The 21,877-nt window shown below is 41.4% G+C and overlaps 1 protein-coding gene across 1 annotated transcript; it reads right to left on the bottom strand.

The window, feature by feature from the left end:
- Window positions 1-1,554: 1,554 nt before the first annotated feature.
- On the bottom strand, window positions 1,555-21,140 carry STOML3 (stomatin like 3). Its single transcript, XM_003934400.4, has 7 exons — window positions 20,979-21,140; window positions 12,129-12,232; window positions 11,975-12,047; window positions 8,011-8,093; window positions 5,850-6,053; window positions 4,072-4,206; window positions 1,555-2,672 (listed from the first exon to the last, which is right to left on the bottom strand). Exons 1-7 carry the CDS (start codon window positions 21,028-21,030, stop codon window positions 2,448-2,450), a joined length of 876 nt encoding a protein of 291 aa, XP_003934449.1. The 5' UTR covers window positions 21,031-21,140; the 3' UTR covers window positions 1,555-2,447.
- Between the last annotated feature and the right edge of the window lie 737 nt (window positions 21,141-21,877).

The following is a 21,877-nucleotide window of genomic DNA, read 5'->3' as shown; positions in this document are numbered from 1 at the left end:
TGGGGGCAATGGAGCCCGGTCCCCTTCAGTCCAGCGGTCCTTCCATTAAATTGAACAGAGCCCCTTCACTTTTGTCTGAAGCCTCAAGGTCTCCCTGTTTTCCTGTTAGCTGGGGACACCTGTCCTTCCAGTTCCCCACTTCTCTACAGTAAGTGCACCGATTGCATTGCAGGCTCAGGCGGGCAGATTGGGAGGCTTTCCAGGAACCTCCCTTTGCCCGCCCTCTTGCGGGTACTCTTTTGATAGCAGCAGCTATCAAGTCGGCATTTCGTCGAGCCTGGCTCTCAGTTTCTCTGCGATTCTCTACGGCTCACCACTTCTTGGTTTACAAACACCTGCATAGCTATTTCCAACAACTGTGAAGTATTCATGCCCACACATCCTGCCTATTTCTGCAATTTTTGTCTAATGTCTTCTGCACACTGACTGACTAATGTCATATTTATCGTGGGTTGCTTTTCGGAGCTCTCAGGATCAACACCATGACGTTGAGGACCAAGCCTCAAAATGAGTTTTGATAGAGACAAACCACAGTAAGTACAAAACTGGTCACTATCCACTGGGTAACAGTCAGTTGTACTCACTGTATTTCTATGGGCAAAAATCATTTACATTGCTATCTGTTTTCTACAACTTACAGAGTTGTAAAATAACTCAAGGACAATGAAAGCTGGAGCTCACCTAGATAGATGAGGTAAGTGACACCTCCATGAATCTGTTGGTGCCCATTTCAAACTCAGTCACAGTTTCTCCTGATGTTCTCAACCAACAAAGAATAGATCTTGGGGGCCATATATTACCACTTCCTTGTCCCTTAATGAGATAATTCTGAGATGTGCTCCACACAGCTTCTCAGACAATCCTCAATGGCATTGAGCTCATCAGCTCATAGCAGTAAATTCAACAACAAAAATCTTTGGCTTTCTTCCCTTTCCCAGTTCATTTGCCCATTCCCTCAGAGTACTTCCTGATACAGCCTTTCAAAGAGACTTGTGTTTAGCTGATGCCTATGTGTTGAAAAGATGTGTGTGATGAGGACAGGGAGGTGATGAGAGCAGAGGTGGAGGATGTGAAGGTGGTGAGGTGATACGGAGGGTATGTGTGGCATGTGAAAGGAGCAGGAAGCATGTGGGAATGGTGTGCTCACACATACACAGATGTGTGCCTGCATGGATAGTCCTGGACACTAGAGTAGGTGCCTGGACCTCCAGAACCTGAAAGTTTGGTGTTGAAAGCAAAAAGGAACCAGGGTGCTCTGTCCCGTTGGCTCGCACTGCCACAGGTTCCTAAGAGAAAGGACTTTGGACTGAGACGTGGTTTTAAATCCAAACCCAACACTCACTAGCTGAGGAAGCTTGGCCAAATTATTTAGCCTCACAACATTATTTCCTTATCTACAAAATAAGGATATTTCTTGGCATCCATGAAGGGCTGAGCACAGTAAAACACAAAGAGGATCAATAAATAATAACTTTTAAACATTCTAGTCCATTTCTCAAAACTGATTCCCAAAAGAAAGTGCACCATGGCAGCAAAATAACCTGCAAAAAAGTGACTTTTAAAATTCATTTACATTCTATGCCTTCTTTATTTTTAACAGGTTATTTGGTAGGTGGGGAGGGGATGAGGGTAGAGTCCACAAACAATTCTCTCGATTACCTGCGGCTCCTGGGACCAAGAACAGAGTGAAAACATGAAATCCCCAGGGTGATGCTCCTCAGTGGTTTCAACCAACGCAACCTTTCCAAGCATTCTTCCAAGCAAATAAATTGACAGGAGCTGGTCACTGTCGTGGGCCTTGTCCCACTCTCTGACCATGGTGCTGGGAGGCGGAGAGTTGGCCACTCCCGGCAGGACATGCAGCAAAAGACCTGGACTGTGAGCTGAGTGCAGTCTGTCTTGTGGCCTAGGGACGTGTTTGAGCCTGGAAGTTTCCATACTTCTTTTGTTCTTAACATCAAAATCAGTCTCTGTTTTCAGCACTGTGGGGTTTGATTGCAATGACTGGAGATTTAGCCAATAACTACTTTGGAATTATAAAGCAAATATGTAGTGTAAATAGGAGGCCTATGCTACTTTATAAATGATCTGGAGTGCTCTTAAAAACAATTAAAAAGTAATTCTGAAACATCAGTCACAGTCACCCAATGATTTCTTCTCATACTACCAGAAAGTTCCTACTATAAAGTCAGAGACCATCACTAATTAATTACATAAGAATATTACAAAGTTGATTATGGTCCTAAAAATAAAAGTAATATACAGCTCTCATTTTTGCTTTATTTTTTCTCTATATAGCCTCACGAGCTTTTTCCTGCCAATGCTCTTCCATCTGTGGAGTTACTGTTACATGAATAGTATTGGAATTCTCACTATTTCTAACTGCTGGCTTCTCCATAGGCATAGATACCACTTTCGAAGCAATAACTGGCTACTGCAAGAGGACCTCAGGCTTTATTTGGAAGCTTCTTGTGGTTATCATAGCTGACACCACCAATGCCCTCTAGTATATTCATGGGCAGAGGAAACACAATTGTAGAATTCTTCTCGGTGGCTACTGCACTCAAGGTCTGCAGGTAACGCAGCTGGAGAGCTATGGGAGTCTCAGCCAGCACCATAGAGGCTGACTTCAGGGATTTGGAAGCATTCATTTCTCCTTCAGCTGCAAGGACCTGAAATGACAGAAATAAAACCATTCAGAAATAAGAGTTTACACTGTAACTAGTGCTTCCTTTTTCTGGGTTTGTTTTGATGCCTCTCTCCCCAGCCCCATGTTGCCACATGTGTTTGTTTCATCTATTTCTTTGGCAAGGATAAGAGTTTCACTTTCACTTCCTAACGTAATTAGGGAAATTCAAGGAGATTGCAGGAAGCTGCGAGGGATATTTGACAAATCATAGGTCCCTAGATTTCATTGTCAGACAAAAGTAAAAGTACTCTTTTAAACACAAATGAATACTTGGCGTCTGCCCTACTAATTCGTTGAAGCACTTTGGAGCCTCACTAAGTGCATTCATTTCCAGAGCAGTCTGAAATGTAAGATCTCTAATTGATGCTTTTATCATTTTTACTTATCTTAGATGTTTTTAGTTCATTCTGTTGCCACCTTGGTGTCATTCTTACAAACCGAGAATGGTTTCTAGTTCTCTTGGCTCTTGATTACAACTAGCAGTAAGTGCCAGCCTTATTAACACTGGCAATCTCTTAAGGACATCCCTCTTTCTAGTTCTCAGACTGTCCAAGAATGACTCGGCTGCCCCATCTGTGGCCATCTGCCTGTGTGCAAAAGTGATCTCTCTTCTCTCATTGCCGAGTCCCTTCTTGGAAGCTGCTGGAGCTTAGCAGATAAACCAGATATGAGTCAGAAATGAGTCAAAGAAACACGTTCATCAACTAACAAGTGAGTTTCCAAAAAGGATATATACCAAAGCTTCAGATCCCAGTTGGTTTCTGATTCTTCAGGAAACGTATCCACACAGGCATGAAAGCCAGGACCTCAACAGATTCAAGGCATTCAGGGCCAGGGTGCGCTTACATGTTGTAATTCTTACCTGGGTGTGCTTACATGTTGTAATTCCTACCTGGATGGTATTTAATTTCCCCCTTTTATTCCAGCAGCATTTAAATAGACTCAAACAATAATGTGCAAAAAACAGGCTCCATGTTGGCTACATCTAAGTCACCAGCTTTATGAAAATATAGATTTCTTAGTCCACTCGAGACTGCTTCAAGCCTGGGTTTGAAGTAAGGCTTGGAAATTGGTATTTTGTTTTGTTTTGTTAAATTCTTCCCAGGGAACACTGATACGTGGTTAGAATTGGGACCTGCTTGGCTAAGTTGCTCAGTATGTTACTGAGCAGCCTCTTAACCCAAGACCTGCTACCAAACTTCCTCAAGGTACAGTAAGCTGCTTGTTACCTTTTAATTCAGGTAAATATCTCAGTCAGACTGTGAAAAGAAACCTCTTTCTTATGGAAATAATTGAAAAACACAATCTTATGTTCAAGTCCTATCCTTGTTGACCCCAACACGAGGCAGCTTTCCCTCCATGTGTGACTGCACAGCCCTTACCTTGGCTCTGGCCTCCCGGGTGGCCTCAGCCTCAGCAGCCATGGATCTCTGCAACTGCACAGGAATCCGAACATCTTTGATTTCCACTCGGGCCACCCGGATCCCCCACAGCTCAGTGGCATCATCAAGTAAAGTCTGTTTCCAAAGAAGGCAGGTGATATGATGTACATTTCTAATATGTTTCATACTTGCAAGGTAAATTTTTCTTTTTTTCTTTTTTTTTTTTTTTTTTTTTTTGCATTTACAGCATTTGGAGTGAGACAATTTCGGAAGAGAATAAGAGTTTACGTTCCTATTGATCATTTTCTGGACTGTAAAGTGAATATCAAGAAGAATTCAGGAATTTAACCTGGCAGATCTTTTAGTGGGTGTCTGTCAGCAGGATCTACCCCAAAACCATTCCCCAGGAAGTATATGAGATCCATCTGGTTTGAGTAAATATCCCAGATTTCCTTGTCACTGGTCTCAAGCAGGCAGCAGTGCATGGGTTTCTCTGACAGACCTGGATTTTGCACTGGCTCTGCCATGTGCATTTGCGAATCACTGGGACAGTTTCTTAGCTTATCTGGCTCTCAGTTTTCTTACCTATAAAATGTTTTCTTTCAGGACTGTTATTAGATTTGGAGACAATACATATAAGATATCTCTCAGTACCTAGCAGTGACTCAATGCATATTATGATTGGGTCCTTTTCAAGATACTATTTACCTCGCTCTGTTTAACTTCTGCCCTATGGCCAGCTTTAAAGAAGCAAAGCATGTTTTTCAAAGCAGAAGCAGCTTAAAGTCAAAGATACTCTTGTCTTTTGTAAAAGCTTTAAAACCATTGAAGATATTTTGCTGGTCGTCCTGGAGAAGATGAATGTCTTGAGAAATGATAGGACAGGAGGATAGCTCCCCTAAAAGGGTGGGGGTAGAGATCTCTGCTACCGAATAGCAAGTGATCCTTCCCTTGCCTTTCTGTGATCCCTGCAGGACACTTAGAGGTAATGAGACCTCACAAGAAGTCAGTGACCTGGCTGTAGATGGGATGCCTTTGAGTTGTTAAATTCATGAGGCACATACAAACATTATGGACAATTATCATGCAGGACTCATACTGCCTCATAAAAGCTTGGGACCTTTCCTCTTATCTTAGGGACTAGAGGAGAGGCCAAGAAGAACTAAGCTGAATTTCCTTACATAATTAACTTACAGAAATGAAGCTCAGAATCCAAATGCAATTGATCTAAGAAAATATAGAAGTATTCTTGTCCGGAAACTAGCATGTGTAAGAGATGAGATCGATAGCCTACATTTTCATTTGATATTATAATTATCATTTTTATTAATGTTATTAGTGATATTGGTGGCATAGTGTAAGAATTTCTAGAGATGATAGGTCTATGCTGTTTCAAATGAATTTAACTTTCATACTTTATTTAAATATATAGGCAACCAGAGAAATGGCTGCATTTCTGGAGTCATCTAAACTAAAAAGAAATCTGATCTCTAACTTCTTCAGAAAAGATTATAGTTGTACAAAGTTAATTGATAATTTCAAATTCCAAAGAAAATGTATAAACTGCCTTCTTGCACTCAGATATTTAAATACATTTCTTGTGGTAACAAGTAAGTGAAATCATGACTGAAGCCCACCTCTCGAGCACCTGTCTATGTTTGAGTGTGTATAAGCATGCATGTGGGAGGGCGTTGCTTTGAACTGCTGATATTTAATGATCACTAATAATTAAAATCAATGAGTTAAAGATACAGGCTCTTAGTTTTCAGCGTTTTTACCTGAATGCTATGGGCAATCTCTTCTCGTCCAGCCAAGATCTGGGACAAGGTCTGTGTCCCTAAGACGTTTCTCAGAGTGGTTTGAGCCAGCAGAAATGTGGCCTGATGGACATCATTGACATTGGCCACTGCCGAGACAGCACTGTAGATTCTGTAATAGACAACTCCATCCACCTTAGTAGTCACGGAGTCTCTGGTGAGGATCTGGAGAGCAAGAACAGGGCAACGTCACTTATTTATGACTTTCACCACTACCAACAAAGTGACAGCCGGCCCAAGAGCCGTCCTCCACAAAAGGAGAGCGGTAACGACAACTCATGCTACAATCACCTAAAACCTGTCCTTCCATGTGAAATGTAACGGTACAGCCTTTCTGCCATTCCGTTGTCTTCAGTCTTCTGAGCAGAGGTAGAACACTTGTTTCCCTGATACCTGCACTCTTTTTGGTTTCCTGTTTTTATGATGAAGACTTGATGACTTGATGAAGCAGTGCTTCTTAGAAAACATAGATGGCACCAGAGACCATGTAAAGAAAAATCAATTTCACTCTGTGGAGAGGCTCAGCATTATTCTGAATCATGTAACAAGGTTTTGGAGCAAATGAGAGATCTCTGGGTATACTATGGGAGCAGAACCTAGAACTGTTCATAGTAGAGCCAGAAAAGTCCCTACTGTAGGTCACTAAGCATCCCAGCCTCTCCTGATGGGGGCTGAATTCTTTTTTTTTTTTTTTTTTTTTTTTTTGAGACAGAATCTTGCTCTTTCACCCAGGCTGGATTGCAATGGCTCAATATCTGCTCACTGCAACCTCCACCTGCCTCAGCCTCCTGAGTGGCTGAGATTACAGGTGCCTGCCACTATATCTGGTTGATTTTTGTATTTTTAGTAGAGATGAGGGTTCACCATGTTGGCCAGGCTGGTCTTGAACTCCTGACCTCAAGTGATCTTCCCACCACGGCCTCCCAAAGTGCTGGGATTACAGGCATGAGCCACCACACCCGGCCTGGGGCTGAATTCAAAAGCAAGTATTCTGCAATTCCTAGGTGACAGGAAGACATCATCTTTGGGTCCTGGTTGAGTTTCTTCAACCAGAGAGAAGAAAATTAACATATATGTATAATTGTTGATTTTCTGTCTTCTTATCACCGTTGGCCTCCCATATCCTAGGCCCTCCATTTCTTTTCCTCCAACCTGAATCACTTTGGTTATGAATAGGTGACATAATAATTAGTAACTCTTCCTCTTCCCTATTGCTGAGTTACTGTTTTGGTCATTTACTTGTAGTACTTCAGGAATGAGAAGACTTACGTGGGCTGGGCGTGGTGGCTCACACCTGTAATCTCTGCACTTTGAGAGGCCGAAGTGGGCAGATCACCTGAGGTCAGGAGTTCGAGACCAGCTTGGCCAACATGATGAAACCCTGCCTCCACTGAAAATACAAAAATTAGCTGGGCGTGGTGGCAGGCACCTATAATCCCAGCAACCTGGGAGGCTGATGCAGGAGAATTGCTTGAACCCAGGAGGAAGAGGTTGCAGTGAGCCAAGATGGCACCACTGCCCTCCAGTCTGGGAAACAAGAGTAAAACTCCATCTCAAAAAAAAAAAAAAAAAAAAAAAAACTTATGTAAAATACAAACACAAGCAGGCCCTGTGCAGCCTCTCCTCTATCCTCCTGCTCCCTCGATTGCATCCAAACACAGAAACTATTTAAAGTCAAAAGCAAATGTGACTTATGTAGATATTACTAAACACTCTTCTGAGAAGGTGATAGAGAGGGTGGTATCAAAACCAGCCACTGCCCTTCATCTGCCCTCTGTCAGACTCGGTTCAGCTCCTTCATGCGGTGACTGTCTATCTCTTCCAAGCTTCGGCCCTGTCGTTCTCCATCCCAGCTGCCCTGCTGATCAGATCTCTGCTGTCAGGCTTTCTCACACTCCAAGTCTTCTAACCATTCACCCCTTGCTCCTGGCTTCACTCTCATTTGGCAAAACAAATTCTTTGTAGTTTCAGGAGCCACCACGGGTAATTCAAGCAGGTCTCTGGGGGTACTCAGCTCATCCTCCCTCCTGCAGTTTAAAAGTGTACTATAAAATTGTAATTGTCCATGCAATAGGGAAAATACAAGTTTAATTTCGAGTGACGTATCTTTAATCAGCACTACCTCTTGTGGAGGAATGTTGCAAGTCACTGTTTGGAGGTCAACTTTGACGAACACATCTATGCATGGCAGAACCAGGATCAAACCTATGAGCAAAAAAAAATCCGTTTAAAATGTTGCTCTGTAGACAATAACTTCAAGTAGTCTCACAGCAATATGGTGCATCGTTTACATGGGGCTATATATGTTTCTCAGGTGATCTTCAGTATGCACACATGTCACTCTGAGGAAATTGATTTCTTCCTCTAAGTCAGTGACTAAAAAGAAGTAATTGCCTAGGAAGTAGTCTTTTGGTAAGAAGCTAAAGATCCCTGACATTTATTTTTTCATTTTCATTTTTTAAACAATCAACTTCTATCCAAGTGTTTAATTGGACATTAATTAAAAATAAGATTCTGAGCACCTTTGGGACAAGTGAGAAAATTGAACACAGAATGCATATAAAAAGATGTTAAGGCAGGGCGTGGTGGCTCAAACCTGTAATCCCAGCATTTTGGGAAGCCACTGCTGGTGGATCACCTGAGGTGAGGAGTTCAAGACCAACCTGGCCAACACAGTGAAACCCCACCTCTACTAAATACACACACACACACACACACACACACACACACACAAATTAGCTGGTCATGATCGCACACACCTGTAATCCCAGTTGCTTGGGAGGCTGAGGCAGGAGAATCGCTTGAACCCAGAAGGTGGAGGTTGCAATGAGCTGAGACTGCACCACTGCACTCTAGCCTGGGTGACAAGAGCAAAACTCCATCTCAAAAAAACCAAAAAACAAAAACAGGTATTAAGGTATTCTTGTTTATTGTACTGGTTGTGATAATGGCATGTGTCTTAGTCTGTTCAGGCTGCTATAACAAAATACCATAAACAGGCTGGCTTACAAACAAGTGTATTTCATATAGTTCTGGAGCCTGGGAAGTCCAAGATCAAGGTGCTCACTGATGCGGTGTCTTGTAAGGGCTTATTTCCAGGTTTGTAGGTGGTCATGTGGTGTCCTGGGAGGGACAAGGCAGCTCTCTGAGACTTCCTTTGCAAGGGCACTAATTCCACTCGTGAGGATGACTCCCTTACACTCTAATTACCTCTCAGGGGCCCCACCTCCTAATATCATTACATTGGTGATTAGGTTCAACTTATCAATTTCGGGGGACACGAATACTCAGACCACAGCAGCATGGTGTTAATAAAGTCCTTATTAGCTAGATATACAGACTAAAGTGTTTACAAGTAAAATGACATGATATGATATTTTGTATTTGCTCTAAAATACTCCATCAAAAAAAATAAAATATTTTGGAAAGTAATATCCTTATAATAGATACTTACACAACGGATTCAAGTAATAGACTCTTGGCTTTGAATATCAGTGACTGCCAACATTCTCAGTCAATTTAAAAAATAATGAAGGATAATTGAACTAAAATCTTCCCAAGGTCTCACGTTCCCTAACTCAGTGTATTCCATAATTAATAGCTTCTCCGCAGCCATATTCTAATTCATGTACAGTGGCATTTCCCAATTGTAAACACATCTACTCCTTTCTTATTTGTAAGGCATTAAGTTGGGGCTAAGTCAGGGAAGGATGGGCGTTAAGAAGGCTCATTTGAGGACCCTTGGAACTCTTGACATTACCCTGGTGAATGTTGTTTCTTTACTCTGAGAGTAAAGAAACTGAGAAACTTGTCATCAAGTTGGGGGCACTAATCTATTTCCATTCATCAAGAAGGCTTTACATTATTTGTTTTCATAGTAGAAACCAGTTTTAAGGCCGAACATCACATAAAGGGGAGGCAGTATCAGCAAAACACGCCGCTAAGGTGCTTTCTTTCTTTTGATGCCAGGTCACGGTGGTTAAGATCATGGACCGGAGAACTAGATAGAGTCAAGTCCCAGCCCTAAAACTTAGTAGCCTTGTGACCGGAAAAAATTCACCTAATGGTTTGATTACCTGATACATACCAGCTGGTAGTGAAGCTTAAGCACGGTTCAACACGATGATGAAATAATGTACTAAACAGTGCCAGCTATGTATTAAATGCTCCTGAAGTGGCAGCTATTATTCAAGAATAATTTATGGTTTATAAAAGCGGAGAGGCTTTCCATGAGCAATTTGGCTTGTTTCCCTCTTGTCCTTGTGACATTCTGAGGTAACTCACTAACCCCAGAGACATGTATGACGAGAGTTGTTATCCTGAGGCATGTAATAGTAAAATCTTTGGGGAAAATTCATTTAAAAGTGATATATTTTTCTCTAGAGGTTTCAAAGTTCTGGCTGTCCTGCTTCTCTCAGATCCAATTTTACTGTAATCTTATAATCTTAGCCCCACCAGGTGGAACACGGCCGGGAAGAAGTTAGCCTTGTGCTGTGATACCTCAGCTGGATGACTCTCGCTTTGCCAAACTCATGAGAACATCTATAAGTAGTTCTGGCCTTCTTTTTCTTAGGTCCTTTATAAAATTAGACAAGTAAGATTATACTTAAAATGGCTGCTCACGCCTGTAATCTCAGCACTTTGGGAGGCTGAGGCAGACAGATCACCTGAGGTCAGGAGTTCAAGACCAGCTTGGCCAACATGGTGACATACCATCTCTACAAAAATACAAAAATTAGCCAGGCATGATGGTGAGTGCCTGTAATACCAGCTACTCAGGAGGCTGAGGTGGGAGAATCACCTGAATCCGGGAGGCAGAGGTTGCAGTGAGCCGAGATTGTGCCACTGCACTCCAGCTTCAGTGGCACAGCAAAACTCTGTCTCAAAAAAAAAAAAAAAAAAAAAAAAAAGAAAGGCCAAGCCTGCTTCACAAGCTTCTCCTCTTGAAGTTTCCCATACTTTTTTTTTTATTAACAGATCCATGGCTTATGGCCAAGGGCAAAGCACATAGAGCATCATGGTGCTTAGGAAAGTTTCTGCCCCTGAGACCTTCCAGTTTCAGAGAGAACAATTTATCCAAATAAGCCATTATAGGGGCAGAAAGCAAATGTTATCACAGAAATATAGCTAGCAATGATTGCTTTTCATGTGCCTTCTAAGACACTGTTTTGGATAACCCCCCATTTCCAGAGTATTAGGATTAATCCTATGAGATTACTGTGTCTAGGATTCAAAACAAATTTAGCAATTTCATATGGTTCAACTAGATATATACCCAGAGAAGTTATGAATATTAAATCAATATCTTACTTCTAGGGAGTTTTAATACCTTATAGTTTTGGTGTCCACCCCAACCCCTGGCATAAAACAAACAAAAAAACCCACATTCTTTTATAACATGACCATTTGGAACATTTTCTTTTCCAAGGTTGTAAAGAAAGGATGGAAGTAAACACTATACTATTCTAGATGTTAGAAGGCCTGAACACTCATCTTTATTTCTAACTATAAGGATAATCTCAGATAACTCATCAAACTTATGTTGGCCTCACGTTTTTTATTTTCAAAACTAAGGGATTTGGCAAAAGGCATACAGTGGCTTCCAGTTCTGTCTTTCTATGAGTCTACTTGCCAGGAGAGAAAATTACCTTTTGCTATGACATTAGCCCTTTTCAAAGAGTGAGCATCAAGCACCAGCTCTCAATACACTCTCCTTGCGTGACTTCATGGTCTACGTTCGCCATTGACTTTCTCCCTTTATTCTTCCCACATTCTCCTGGTGGCCCCGGTAATAAGTGACATGCAGCCAATGTAACCAGAGCCACCCTTTGCTCACATTCACTGAATCTCTTAGAGGGAGAATTAGGAGGCAGGGCCAGATTTCCAAACTCTCAAACTGGTGGTCATTCCCACTGACTTGCATAAAAAGGGGGCATTCTTCTGTTGCACAGAAGGGCAAGAGCACCAGCTTCCAGCAAGTTTTCTTTGACTCTCAACAGGCACCACCAGGAAAAATAGTGAAGGTGGCAGCAGTAGTATTACGTGTCCTTGATCTTTGTCAGGCACAGCCACGGCATCGTTCATACCTGGTCCCTTGGCTTTGTCAGCTTGGATACGTCCCAGACGAAATACAACAGCACGTTCATACTCCTTAATGATCTAGGAGATTAAAGGTGAACATTTAGTCCTAATGATTTGTCAGTTCATATAGAGAACTCAGTTTATTTCCCAGGGTGTTACCTTCAAGCATACCCATATAGAGATGGGGAAGGTAATGATCACCAACAGGAAAGAGAGGGAAAACAGGATGCAGCCACAGACACCAAGTCGCTTATTGTTGACACCTAGGAAATGAAAAGAAAGCAAATCTGTGATCAGTGTGGTTCTTAAGAAAGCCAACCCGCTGCATGGGTGTGGAAACTATCCAGACAGCCGGCCAAGCCTGATGCGGCTGAATAGGAAACCTAAATCCATTTATACCCATGGATGTAGTTTTACACACACACACACACACACACACACACACACACACACACACACTCAAATGTTTACTTATTCAGGTTTAAAAAAATTAAAATGCTTGTAATCCCAGCACTTTGGGAGGCTGAGGCAGGGAGATCATGAGGTCAAGAGATCGAGACCATCCCGGCCAACATGGTGAAACCCCATCTCTACTAAAAATACAAAAAAATTAGCTGGGCGTGGTGGCACACGCCTGTAGTCCCAGCTACTCGGGAGGTTGAGGCAGGAGAATTGCTTGAACCCGGGAGGCAGAGGTTGCAGTGAGCCGAGATCACACCACTGTACTCCAGCCTGGCGCCTGGTGATGGAGTGAGACTCTGTCTCAAAAAAATAAAAAGTTAAAATGGACTTATTCCTTCCAAGAAAAATCTCATAACGATAAACAGAAACAATTATTATTACATTTTTATAGGGCTGCTATGATTTATTATTCTCAAAACACAATGGTTCCCAAATGTAATCTCTGGAACATCCACACCAGAATCATCGGATGTCTGGGTCCTGTAAATTTTTGAGGTGAAATTCAAAGCACCTTCTATGACAGGCAGGTAGGTACTCTCATCCCCAAAGGGAGAGAGTGTGGCACACGGAAAAATATCCTGAAGAATCCTGAGGCATAAGTTTTTATGTGAGCTCTGTCACTTACCAATTCTAAGGCATTAGTATAGAAGGCCACTCAGTCTTTGGGTTTCCATTTCTTCATCTGTAGAATGGGGTTAGAAGTTACCCATCTCACAGAACTGGACGAGGATTAAGTAAGATTATTTTTATATGGCTCCTGGGCATACACTAACATCTGCAGTTTTAAACATGTAATACTACTATTATTCCCATTTTCAGATGCATACATATTCTAAGGACTTGTTGTCAGATGTTGGTATTTGTCATTTATAACTTTTCATAAATGTTTTGTTATATTGGCTCAACACATAAGATCTCTTCCTGCTAATCACACATTATGATAGCGGGTGCATTTTGGCTTAATGAATATTGCTTTGCAATAAGATGAGACTGAATTAAAATCCTGCTTCGACCACCTAAAACTCTGTAGCTTTAATCACATCAATTACGTAACTTCTGAAGTCTTGGGATTCTTGTTTGTAACATAAGCAGGTCTGGCTGACCCTTTTAATTTAGGATTCTTTATAGTCACCATTTTACTTCCTTTTATTATTTATTTATTTATTTATTATTTTTGGGACAGAGTCTCGTTCTGTCTCCCAGATTGGAGTGCAGTGGCACAATCTTGGCTCACTGCAACCTCCGCCTCCCAGGTTCAAGCGATTCTCCTGCCTCAGCCTCCTGAGTAGTTGGGATTACAGGCATGCACAACTGCACCCAGCTAATTTTTAGCAGAGATGGAGTTTCACCATGTCGGCCAGGCTGGTGTCAAACTCCTTACCTCAGGTGATCCACCCACCTCGGCCTCCCAAAGTGCTGGGCATAGAGGCACAAGCCACCGCACCTAGCCCATTTTTACCTCCTTTTAGATCCTTGTTCTTCCTTATTCCCTTCTCCTTGACAACCATGCCCATTTTCATCCCCGGGATCTCCCCCAGCTAGTTTATGCTCTCCATATATAAGCACTAGACTAGATATCCCAGCCAGCTCATCCTAGAAACACCATACACTGTCTATGTCAGTTAACGCCTTCACCATCCACCCCACTGCCCAGGTTAGACAGGTCATCCTTACCTCTTCCCTATCAAGCTGCAGAAAGTCACTAAACCTACGTAATACTACCTCAAATCCATCCTGTTACCCACGCTACTAATTTTTTGAGACCTGAGCCAAATTCGTGAACATTTAGAATTCTGAGCTTTTGCTCTTATAAATGACGCTTTGATGAATGTTTTTAAATGTATGTTTTTGTGCACTTGCGTAGGATAAATCCCTGGTAGTAGAAGCATTAGGTCAAAGGGACCGGTATTTGCAATTTCGATAGATGACAAACGCCCTTCAATATGTTGGTAGCAACCTCTACTTTCGCCGACATCATATATGTGTCTATTCCGACATGTGCTGCTCTCCTTGGATCACTTTAACCTTCTCAATTGTTATTCTGATAGGTGAAAATAACAAAATTTTAGATACATATTTCATATGAAAACTTTTGAGTACAAATGGCCTTTTATAGGCTCCAAATACATATAAATATATATTCTAAACAATAAGGACTTGCCTGAATACTCTGATGTTTAAATTTCTAAAATATCACCTTCCAAAGCTTTGGATCCACACGGAGGTGAATCAGACTCTCATTACACAAGATGGAAAGATGTTATGTGCATTCTCATGGAACCTTTGCCGTATTTTATTAGTGCTTTTTTAGTATTAATAACACAGCCTATAGATACACATTCTCACTGAAAAAAAATTCAAGCAATACCACTAAAGTTCCCTGAACCACCCTCTCCTGAGTCCCACTTTTATCTAGAGAACTTCTGTAGTTACCCGTTCGGTGTACATTCTTTACAGACCTACTCCTATGTATTTACATACATATGTCTGCATTTAGAAAATATTGGCTTTGATGTGAAAATTTAATTTTGAGATAAATAGCACTACACTGTACCCACATTTCTACTTTAATATATCATGTGTATCTTTCCATCTACCTCAGTCTTCTTTATTGTTGCATACTGTTCCTTCTTACACCTGTGTCTCAGTTTACTTACCATTCTCCTATTGATTATTAAGGTCATTTGCAATTTGCCTATCCAGACAAGGCTGTAGTAACTGTGCTTATACATGTCTCACTGGGCTAACAGGCACTTTTATTTTTTCTTTTTTTGAGATGGAGTCTGTCTCTGTCACCCAGGCTGGAGTGCAGTGACACTGTCTTAGTTCACCGTAACCTCTGTCTCCTGGGTTCAGACAATTCTCTGACTCAGCCTCTCAAGTAGCTGGAATTATAGGTGCCTGCCACCACACATGGCGAATTTTTGTATTTTTAGTAGAGACAGGGTTTCACTATCTTGGCCAGGCTGGTCTTGAACTCCTGACCTTGTGATCCACCCACCCTGGCCTCCCAAAGTGCTGGGATTACAGGCATGGGCCACCGTGCCTGGTCTAGTATGGACTTTTATGAAATCTTGGTAAACGTATTGTGAAGACAGCACAGTTCGTGCCAGGTTTGGTGTGTTTCCTCCCTCCTGGCAGTGCAATATTTGGTATTCGGAAACCTTGGGGTGTTCTGGGGATAGGACGTTAGCAGCATAGCACACACAGGACACCAGCTGTACATAATGCCCCGAGCCGAGACCTGGGCATTTCCAAAGTAGACACAGCTTTAACACCAGCTGCACAAGCGAGTGTTTGTCACAGAGAAAACCGAATGACCTACAAGCTCGCCTCTGGAGTTCAATCAAGCCCTTGCATCCTTTCATGTGTGCCTGAGGCTCAGCTCCATTAGGTTACAGACATGCTGAGAGAGTCGAGAGAAGAGAATGTGACTACTCTTCCAAGATGGACGCGGGAGCCTTAGAATCACCCAGGCCATGGCTTCTGGGGGAATTGGTGGAGCCTGGGAGTCTCATTTGCTGCCAGTCAAGTGGGGCTGTGAATGCTGCTGTCACCTTCCCTGCAGGCTCCCAGCTCAGCCTTGTGAGCACGCACAGCTGGGAATGAGACCACATGGAGCAACTTTTCCTGAAAATCTGTCTCTCTCCCCACTCACTCCCATAGTTGAAACTAGGGTGCGATGCTGAGAACAGTTTTTGAAGATTACAATTCTGACTGAAAGGACATGCTGGGATGATGTTATTAAATACAAATATCTTTAGAAATTGCCCTACTTCAAGCTATACAAGGCTCTGAGGGGATGATGGAAGAAAAAAGGGGCTTCGCAACACCTCTGATGGTCACAGTGATGACCACATTTGATCATCACTTTGAACCAAATCCACAAAAGCGGGTACTGTCTGGACAATTGTCACATAACCATAAAGCCATCATCACATGCTTACTTCCCAGTAGAGAATTGGATTTTGTTGCCCACAACAAATTGCCCCTGATCACTTCTATGCCAAATGCTGTGTGGGAGAATAAAATCGGAAACATGCCTCCAAGAGTTCCAATCTATTAAACTCTTTTTCTACTATAACAGGGAAGTCTTTCTTTATGCAGTGGGCAGAAAGAAGCCCTCAGGTGGTTACAAAAACAATAGAAACAGGTGCGCTAATAGGTTAATTACTCTGCTGCACTTACTTCTAGGAAATCTGCAGCTGGTGAAATAGCGGAGCCTTCCCTGTGTGCGGCTGTGACAACAGCAAATATTTAATCAATACCTTCCTTTCTTTTTTATTTATTTTTCTTATTATACTTTAAATTCTGGGGTACACGTGCAGATTGTGCAGGTTTGTTACATAGGTATTCACATGTCATGGTGGTTTGCTGCATCCATCACCCCATCATCTACATGAGGTATTTCTCCTAATGCTATCCCTCCCCAATCCCTCCCCAATCCCTCCACCCCCTGCTATTCCTCCTCAAGCCCAGGCCTCGGTGTGTGATGCTCCCCTCCCTATGTCCATGTGTTCTCATTGTTAAACACCCGCTTACGAGTGAGAACATGCAGTGTTTGGTTTTCTGTTCTTGTGTCAGTCTGCTGAGAATGATGGTTTCCAGTTTCATCCATGTTCCTGCAAAGGACATGCACAGTATCGTGTACATATACAATACAGTGTACAAGTATATACACAGTATAGTGTACAAGTCTTAAATGTTTGGTTGAGCATCCCTAATGTGAAAGATTAAAATCTGAAATGCTCTAAAATGTGAAACTTTTAAAGCAGTGACATGATGCTCAAAGGTCATGCTCAAAGGCAACGCTCATTGGAGTATTTCAGATTTTGGATTATCAAATTAGGGATGTTCAACTGGTAAGTATAAGGCAAATAATTCAAAATCTGAAAAAAGTCTGGAAGATGAAACACTTCTGGTCGCCAGTGTTTTAGATAAGGGATACTCAACTGTACCTCCATAAAATAATTTATATAAAGACCAGAGTATGTAAGATCAGGCTAGCTTGGAGAACAGAAATTTCACTGTTTGCCCTGTATTCTCAGAAAGAAGAAAAGGGAACGAAAAACCCTCAGTAAAACTGGACTGTAGGCAGACAGGGGACAATGCAGAGCATGGGCGACAAGGCAGGCCCTGCCTCAGTCAGCCACACGTCCACTTCACAGCTAGATGATACCTCACAAGTCGCTCAGCCTGCTCAAGTCCTGGTTCCCTTCTCTGTTGCATGATAGTAATGACAATAACAGCTAGCTGTGAGGCTTAGATAAAATTACCCTTTTAAAGAAATTATTAGCCACATCTATTCATCTAGACAATTGCCTAGAGTTTTCCTAGAAGTGTACTGATGATAGTGAAAACCATGTTTGAGGATGTTCATTGCCATTTTATTCACAGAAGCCAAGATACGAAGTTCACCTAAATCCATTAACAGCAGAATGGATAAATGAAGTCGTGGTATATTTATATTCAAAGGAATATTACTCAGTAAGAAAAAAGACAAAACTACTGCTGTAGGTAAAATATGGATGAATTTCAGAGATATAATAGTGGGCAAAAAAAATAAAAATAAAAAAACCTTAAAGCTAACCTTGGCTTGAGTGAACTTTAGACGGGCTTCTTCCTGACTCTAAGCCCCTGATTTCTTAGTGCATTTTCTTTAAACACACACACACACACACACACACACACACACACACCACAAAAAGGACAAAAAGCAAAACTGTCCTTATAAATTCTCTTTTTCTTTGTTTTTTTAAAATACGGTTTTTTTTTAATTTGTTTCATTAATGGGCTGTATCAGCTTATATAAATTCTTTCTCTGCCTCTTTGAGATTTAAATCTTTTGAAAGCCTCTTGCCAGTTCTACAACCCAGGACTAAATTTCTGAAGATCTTGGGAGCTATCCTCTGGAATATAAACATCAAAGAAAATAGCAGCCCTATCAGTTTCTGTGGGAAGTAGAAGCCTAACTTCAGCAGGTGCCTTTCTCCTAGCTGAGAAACGACCTTATGAAAGGAAAGTAAATCTTGGGACCACGAACTCATTAAGCCAAAGGGAAAAGTCAATCTGGGAACACTTTTCAGGAAAGCACAGAATTGCTGAAAAGGAATATAGTCCTACTCAAAATGCTGTCTTAGTCTGGCAACTAAACCAGCTCACAGGAGCTGCTTTGGATGCAAAATCTTAAACCCAGCACAGACACAGACCAAGTACCAGAACTCCTGGGGGTAGGGACTAGGAATCTGTATTTTAAGGAGCTCCCCAGGAAGATTCTTTTGCATTTTCATTTTGATAAGAGAATCTAAGATTTCTGTGATCTAGATTCCAATTCACTCAAATTCTTAGAAAATAAAACAAAAATAATAAAGCAGGGGCAGAAGAGAATGTCAAAAGGTAGTAAGTAGTGGTGTGATAGTAAATGTCTACGAATTGGGCTCTGGGGAAAGGGAGAAAGTCTTAATTTATAGCGTTTCCACAGTGCGAATATCACCCACCCCTTCAGGTGATTCTAATCTGCCCTTGTGATGTCATGAGCTTGGAGTTAGAATAAGATGCTCACAAGTGGCTTTCGAAAGCTGGTCCAGGTCTGGCACAGTGGCTCATGCCTGTAATCCCAGCACTTTGGGAGGCTGAAGCCGGAGGATCGCTTGAGCCCAAAAGTTCAAGGCCAGCCTGGGCAACATGGCAAAACCCAATTTCTACAAAAAAAAAAAAATAAATAATAATAATACAAAAAGTAGCCAGGCATGGTGGCATGTGTCTGTAGTCCCAACTATTCAGGAGGGTGAGGTTGCAGTGAGCTGAGATCACACCACTGCACTGTAGCTTGGGTGAGAGAGCAAGATTCCACCTCTAAAAATAAAATAAAGTGTGCCAGCAGCACACTCCCACATAACTTTCCTGTTGGAAAGGATAACAAGGGCTCAGTCCTTTATATATTAAATAATTTCCTCACCATTTGTGAAGGAATATGTCTATAATGCTTACAGGACTGAATAACATTGCCTTTATATATATATTAAGATTACAGATAGAAACACATATTTATGTACATATATATATATATATATATATATATCTGAGCTGCAAGGGCAAACAGCCCACAGATCTCAGAGAATGGTCCACACTGCATCTCTTCTAAGAAACTATGAAAGCACAGGAAATCAGATGTTGCAAAATATAAGACCCCCACTTCTGTTCGTTCTATGATAGTGCTAGTTTTTCACATTAAAAAATCAAAACCAAGAAAACTCATGAATACTTTCAAGCATCTCACTGATGATACACCTTCAGTCACGCCACCTACCCAGTTGATGTTTTGACCTATTAAAATGGAAACTGAGTGTCTCATGAAAGATAAATAGGGGCCTCTTGAGATCTCCCGCTTGCATTTCCAGATGATATTGACTGCCTTCAAGCTTATCGGGGTTTCCATGCCTATTTCAAGGGAAAAGTTTATTTTCCAATTCAGGTAAATGACTCTAAATATATATATTTTTCCTTTTCCTTTCTTTACTTATTTTCCTTCTTCTTTTTTTTTTTTTCTTTTTTTTTTTTTTTTTTTTCTTTTTGAGGCAGGGTTTTGCTCTGTCACCCAGGCTGGAATGCAGTGATACAATCTCAGCTCACTAAAGCCTAAACCTCCTGGACTCAAGTGATCCTCCCACCTCAGCCTCCCACTTATCCACAGGCATGCACAATCACGCCTGACAAAATTTTGTGATTTTTGTAGAGATGGGGTTCTGTTATGTTGCCCAGGCTGGTCTCGAACTCCTGAGCTCAAGTGACCTGCCTGCCTTGGCCTCCCAAAGTGCTGGGATTACAGGCTTGCACCAGTGAACCAGCCTCATTTATTCTTTTATATATTAATAATGTCAAATGTGTTCTCTATTTCTAACATGTAGTATGGCTTTTTTGGCAACATGAGGTATAGAGCACAGGTTAGATCATACACACACACACACACCATCACCATCATCATCACTTTCTGGACAAGTTTTTAAACTTTCCAAAGCTCAGTTTTCTTATTTACAAAATGAGATTCTAAGAGGATCTACTTCAGAATTATTGTAAAAATTTTAAAAGATAATGCAAGCAAAACACTTTGTAACATAATAGTGATTAGTAGTAAGGGTAGTAGTTGGTACTTATAGGCTTTCATGTTTCTCAACTTCTCTCGGTTTATCAAACATGATGCAGCCCAAACCAACTTTTCCTTTTAGTCTCAGCACCATCAGAAGATATTTGAAGTTGGAGAAAAGTCAACCTCTTCAACATATCTTTGTTATTTAATACAAAAAGAAGAAATGCAAAGATCATCACCAATTCTATCTAAAATTGAAGGAAAAATAAAGCAAGTTATAGACTGCTATTCAAGAAGGAAATGAAATCAGCATAAGCAATGAATTCAAAATCCTGAGCTATAAATGAAGCCAATTTCTGCAAATATATCTCATGCTTACTCTATACCTCCCAATAATGCTATAACTCCTGCTTTGCCATATATATATAAAAAACAAGCCTAAGACAGGAAAAGGAACTTACCCACGAAATTCTCTTTTTCCTGCTTCTCAGGTGAAGACACCCCAGAATCCATCTCATTCTTGAGAAGCTGTTATACTTGGCAATTTTTCATGGGTTTGGGGCTGAGCGTGAAGTCCAGGCAGCAACTCAGATGTTCTTGGGAGAGGGGAGAGGAGAAAGCATGAGAGAGGGAGAGACGTTCCTTCTCTTTAGTGAACCCCCCAAGGAGTAGTTCCCCTGGTGAGGGAAGCCTGGTAACACAAACGAGAAGATTTATTTTATGAGTTCAGAATGCCTTTGTTCACAGAGAAAACTTGAAAGAATATGACCATCTAGGAGGATTGAATCCTGTAAAATATCACTGTGTAATTTTTCTATAGCTCTTATATGTCTTAAAACACTTCTATGCACCTTCTATAATCTTGTGTGATCACTGATTACACAATGACCTGTTTCAAACACAGGGCAAGTGAATCCATCCTCAGGTTTCAGATGAGAACATTTAACCCAACTCATTCCACACATTTCAGTGAGTGATCTTTTGAAACTCAAATCTGATCACATCACCATCCTGCTTAAAATAAGTCCAATACTGCCAACTGTCAGTATTGTAAAGACCAAACTCCTAAGTGTCCTACATGACCCTGCTGGTCTGCCCTTCCCTCCCTTGCCAGCCTCACTTATGTGCCACTCCCTGAAGCAGTTTCTCTGGTCTCCTATCAGTCCTTCCAAAGCTTGACGTGTCTTCTTGCCATAGATCTTTGCATGTGTTATCATACTCATAATTATTTGACTTTGTTTCTTTTTCTAGACCAAGAATTGACAAACCGTAGCTTGCCAGCTAAATTTGATCGATCACTTGTTTTTAAAACATAAAGTGTTATTGGAACACAGCATGTCCTTTTATTTATTTTTGGATA

Source organism: Saimiri boliviensis, chromosome 16 (assembly GCF_048565385.1).
Source record: "Saimiri boliviensis isolate mSaiBol1 chromosome 16, mSaiBol1.pri, whole genome shotgun sequence".
NCBI classification, from domain to species: domain Eukaryota; kingdom Metazoa; phylum Chordata; class Mammalia; order Primates; family Cebidae; genus Saimiri; species Saimiri boliviensis.
The sequence above is the reverse complement of the archived record's forward strand: the minus strand, read 5'-3'. Positions and strand labels throughout refer to the sequence as shown.

Coding starts and splice junctions, on each gene's coding strand:
- STOML3 (XM_003934400.4), bottom strand. CDS start 21,030: ATGGATTCTGGGGTGTCTTCACCTGAGAAGCAGGAAAAAGAGAATTTC. Junction 8,094..11,974: donor TGACAAAGCCAAGGGACCAG/GTATGAACGATG, acceptor TTTTGCTCATAG/GTTTGATCCTGGTTCTGCCA. Junction 2,673..4,071: donor CCCGGGAGGCCAGAGCCAAG/GTAAGGGCTGTG, acceptor CTGTCATTTCAG/GTCCTTGCAGCTGAAGGAGA.